At 32.1% G+C, this 5,000-nt stretch overlaps 2 protein-coding genes across 2 annotated transcripts in view; one reads left to right on the top strand and one right to left on the bottom strand.

Annotated features, from left to right (window-relative positions):
- Positions 1–895, bottom strand: part of LOC124947892 (phosrestin-2) — a 2,273-nt gene extending 1,378 nt beyond the window's left edge. Inside the window, exon 1 of the mRNA XM_047490650.1 lies at positions 1–895. This exon is cut by the window's left edge and continues 1,378 nt beyond it. Coding sequence (XP_047346606.1) covers positions 1–694 — 694 coding nt within the window. The 5' untranslated portion in view covers positions 695–895.
- Positions 896–1,734: 839 nt separating this feature from the next.
- LOC124947835 (erythroid differentiation-related factor 1) overlaps positions 1,735–5,000 on the top strand; it is a 6,062-nt gene continuing 2,796 nt past the window's right edge. The window contains exons 1-4 of the mRNA XM_047490506.1: positions 1,735–1,894; positions 2,455–3,493; positions 3,619–4,032; positions 4,145–4,942. Coding sequence (XP_047346462.1) covers positions 1,862–1,894; positions 2,455–3,493; positions 3,619–4,032; positions 4,145–4,942 — 2,284 coding nt within the window. The 5' untranslated portion in view covers positions 1,735–1,861. The remainder of the gene's footprint in view (positions 1,895–2,454; positions 3,494–3,618; positions 4,033–4,144; positions 4,943–5,000) is intronic.

The following is a 5,000-nucleotide window of genomic DNA, read 5'->3' as shown; positions in this document are numbered from 1 at the left end:
TCTTCTTAACGATCTTGTTGCTATTATTTCTAACGCTAACGTTAACGGCTATCGATTCGCCATGATGATACAATTGTTTGTCAAGGGTTACCTCAAGCTCGAGTTCACCGGGACTCAATAGAAAATCCTTCCTTACGATCGTACACGGTTGTCGGCCCTGTTTAGTTGGCGCATATTGTATTTTTCTTATACCAAGGGATACCGTACTTCTCTTATGCGTAATATCGGTCTCCGTTTCGCCGGAATAAATTTTAACGAAGTAACTAACACCGCACGGCTCTCCCGTCTCGTCTTGGCTTGGTTGAAGGGTCACGCTCGAAGGCGCGCTCTGTGGAAAATTAAAGGTGAACGGTATAGCGTTAGGGCCCAATTTTTGCAACAATCTCTCTTGTAATCTTGTATTATTAACATCCGTCTTGTTGTAACTACGTGGATATAATTGTTCGGATATAAGATAAAGATCCTTTTGAAAGTTCAATCCCATAACCTCGTCCTCCTCTCTGCCATAACGAAAACTGCAAATCAATTGGCCCCATATCTTTCGACCTGTTTCAATGTAATTCTGATCCAATAATATAACACCATCGATCGGTTCTATGCCCGATAAATAATCGATAAAATCTCGTTTGCCAACGTACAAAGAGATCTTTCCGTTCGGTGAACTCTTCTTGAACACTTTAAAATTGACCACCATATTGAGATTTTGTTTATCTCTCTCTCTCTCTCTCTCTCTCTCTCTCTCTCTCTCTCTCTCTCTCCTTTTTTTTTTTCTTTAAATTGATCAATCCTATACCTTATTTCCTTTTTTCTTTTTATCGACAAGGAAAAGTAACTTTTCGCGAGATCGAAAAGAATGTCGTTTGTTACTTCCAACCTTTAACTGAATAAACGCGCAAACCCAACGTTCCTTTATATATCGACCTTATACGAGTGCTGACTCGTGAAGTTATCAGTGACGCCATGTAAATCCTAAGAGGCTTCCTAATCCATTCAACAACGCAAACGTAAAGCTACGTATATAGGTAGTACTTTACCATTCGGTCACGCGAGGTGTTTTATTTTTTTTTCCATTTTCTTTTATCTCACTCTCTCTCTCTCTCTCTCTCTCTCTCTCTCTCTCTCTCTCTCTCTCTCTCTCTCTTTCTCTATTTTTCTCATGAGCAGGTTTACGTTATTCGTTCGAACGAGTAAACGTAAGACGATGTAATCGTTTATCAGAACGGCTTTACTACTCGACTACGTCACGTTTGTCTACTATAAATCTTCGTTTACGTTTCTTCTCATTCTTCGCTCGATTCTTTTCTTCTTTCTTTCTTTCTTACGTAAATGCGCTGGTGTTATTAAATTTTTCTTACGTAAAAAAGAAAGAGAGAGAGAGAGAGAGAGAGAGATATTTATCTTATATACGTATATCGATTACAAATTAAAAAAAAAAGATATTACATTGTTTCAATCGATTATTGAAATGTATGAAAATAAAAATTAATTCTCGATGATCTATTTAAGCCTTTTTCTTTTTTTTTTTTTTCTTTTTTCTTTTTTTTTTTTTTTTTTTTTTGTAACGAATAAGCGTTTCGAATTTTTTATTTGAAATATTGCCCCTTTAAAAATGTCGGTAATAAGATTTATTCTGAAAATAATTATTTCTTTTATGATTTTCCCAGTCGGTAAGGTAGAAAATATTGATGTTATCTTTGATTTATTTACGCCAGAGGTCGCACTACAATGTGTAATCATACATAATTTGTGATCGTATTATTTGGATACGTGTGGAGGTTTTCGTTGTATCCTTCACCTTCTAGAAGTTTTGGAACATAGCAACTATTTTTGAAAGACGCAAGTGACATTATTCCATGTCGCGATGTCAGACAATTCTAATACCAGTGCTGATTTGGTAAGCCAACGTTATTTCTAATTTTTAAATATATATACATATACTCAAACATATATCCATTCTTTTGAATAAAGTTATATATACATATGTGTATATATATATATATATATATATATATATATATGTATATATATATGTATATGAAATAAGTGATTATTGATAAATAATATTTCAAAAAGAGTTGAACTATCCTTCCTTCAGAGTAAAACATTAGAAATACGTTTTTGGATGCTGTCCTCGTGCACGACTCGTCCACGTTTAATCAAATTCTATATATTTGTTTCTACAAATTCTATTTTTAAGAATTTCATAGAACACAACGCATTTCTAAATAAGTACACATAAACGTATGTTTAATTTTTACAATATCGTGCAAGATAAGTGGAATTTTTGCTTTCAAACCAATATAAATAGGAATTTTGTTTTTCTCTGTATTTATATTTTTCTCCATTTTAGTTTTATCGTATAATGGTTATAATGTGTTTTAGATACAAATAAATTGTATTATTTGTAGTAATAAATTATTTTATGTAAATAATACATATATATTTTTATTGCAGATCAAACCGATGGCTATAGTTGTCCCACCGGATTCACCTAAGAAATCAGTCAAGTCTACTGCAGTAGTGAAATATTCTGCCGTTCAAACGCCTGCCACTTTTGCTCAATTGCAATGTAATACAAATTTAAATCTTCCACCGAGCAATTGGCTTAGTAGTTCTGCTGAAAGTTATGGTCTACAAAGTGTATGGTCACAGAACACAGGATTCTCAAGTTTTCGGATGGCTCATATGTTTCCTGATTGTGTTGGAGAAGTTGACGTTGTGTCAGATGCAGAAAACATAAAGAAATTATTGAAATTACCTTATAACCATGGTGTTATATCGATGATGGTACACCGTATAGAAAATACTTTATTGATAGATGATTTTGATATACATAAATATTTATTACGCCAAGCGGAAAGTGATTGGGAATGGTTGAAGAAATTCTTTTATGAACACATATTTCAAAACTTAGGAGATAAAGAAAAACGATTGTTTCATAAGGCAAACAGTAGAAATAGTTTGCAACAAAGGAATTTAGTATCAAAATTCCTTTATCATTCTATAGTATTAGCTGATAGTAAAGAACAAAATATAAAGCCTCCTTTGCCCGTCAAACCATTGGAACAATGTTTACCTGAACCAACGCAAGAGGAAAAAGTACCAGATCCAAACTATAATCATAATTTTGCACGTAACGTTGTATGGACTTTTGAAAATATACAAATGCTTATTGGAACTGACATGCCAATATTTGGCGGGCAAACTCATCCCTGTATTAGTTTACGGTTAAAAGATATGTCAAAACCTATTAACGTATTGACAGGAATAGATTATTGGTTGGACAATTTAATGTGTAATGTTCCTGAAGTAGTTATGTGTTATCATTTACATGGTATAGTTCAAAAATATGAATTGATTAAAACAGAGGATCTTCCTAATTTGGATGATTCAAAATTCAGTCCCAAACTTATTAGAGATGTAGCACAAAATATATTAAGCTTCTTAAAAAACAATGCGACAAAAGCTGGCCATACTTATTGGTTATTTAAGGGTAAGTAGATCCTTTTTTTTTTTTTTTTTTTTTTTCCCCTTAAATAATTTCTTTTTCTTCTTTATATATTTTGATTGATTAATTTCTATATATATATATATATATATCTCTAAAATGTTCAATAGGTAAAGACGATGATGTTGTAAAATTATATGATTTAACATCATTATGTAATGATGTTACCGATGAAAAAGGACAAAATCCATTTACCGTGCCAGTGGCAATGCTGTTATATAGAGTAGCTCGAAATATGAAATATTCTTCTGATTATCATCGTCATCAGGGTACTATTCGAATGCTATTGAAAAACTGTGTACAACTTCTTGCAAAGGAGAAATATCCGCAAATCGTTACGTCCGCTCATTTTATGCTTTCTGACTTATATGTACCTTCAAGTACGGATCCCGTTAGTCCAGGACTTTCCGATCAAAGTGACGAGGAAGATACACAAAGTGAATGCAGTACAAATCATGAAAATGAAAAAGAAGAAGATGAAGAAACTCCCAGTGCTTCTATTAAATCTTTAACATTGGCAAATAGTAAATATCTTTACACAGATCATAGTAATATTAAAATTTTTAATTATATAATAATAATAATAATAATGATAATAATAATAATAATAATAATAATAATAAAAAATCATTTCAGTCAAAGAACAAGTAGAACAAGAGGGACCTAAGTACAAACCACCACCTATAACAGGTAGCGTAGAGGAAAGATGTTTAACAGCATTGGAGCATGTAGCTCATGGTCTTGAGTGTTTGAAATATTTCCCAAGTGAAGAAAATTCAGACGAAGAACAAAAGAAAACAGATGACAGTGAAAATGAGAGAAAAAAATATGAAGAAGCTAATCCAAACATGGCAAAACCTTTTCAGGCAATACCAATGCCTTATGCTTCTTTGAATCAAGAAAAAGATAGCGAATCCGGAGAAACTTCGCAAAATAATAGTCCTAATCATAAAAGGAAAAATAAGCAAAAGAAGAAAAAATCGGAAAAGTTTATTACAAAAGAAAATACATCTGTTAACAACAAAGATATGAAATCTTGGTTATGTAAATCAAAAAATGAAACGTTACCTATTTGGCAGGCACCAAAAAAGAGTGACAATGTCAGTTGGAATGCACATTTAAAAACTCTATTGTACGAAAAGGCCTCATTGATATTTGCTGTTTTGGCTGAAAACGAATATGCGAATAAAAATTATGGTGCCTCTTTGAGATACATATTGGCGGTATTGAGATGTCAAAAAATATTGGAGGTCTGTTGTGGCATAAGAAATGAAAAATCTATTAGTTGTTTGTTAGGACGTGCTGGGGATTGTTGTTTCATGACTGTACAAGATTGGTGTAATATAGAGAAACATAGAAAGAATTATGAAATTAAAAATATAACGGAGGAGAAGATAATCGAAGAAATATATTCAATGGAAGATTTGGATACGTGTATGTATAGAAATACAATTTTATTCAGTAATCGCAAATTTCTTTTTTTTTTTTTTTT

The sequence above is a fragment of the Vespa velutina genome, chromosome 3, assembly GCF_912470025.1.
Source record: "Vespa velutina chromosome 3, iVesVel2.1, whole genome shotgun sequence".
NCBI classification, from domain to species: Eukaryota; Metazoa; Arthropoda; class Insecta; order Hymenoptera; family Vespidae; genus Vespa; species Vespa velutina.
Note: the sequence above shows the minus strand (reverse complement) of the source record. Positions and strands in the feature narration are given on the sequence as shown.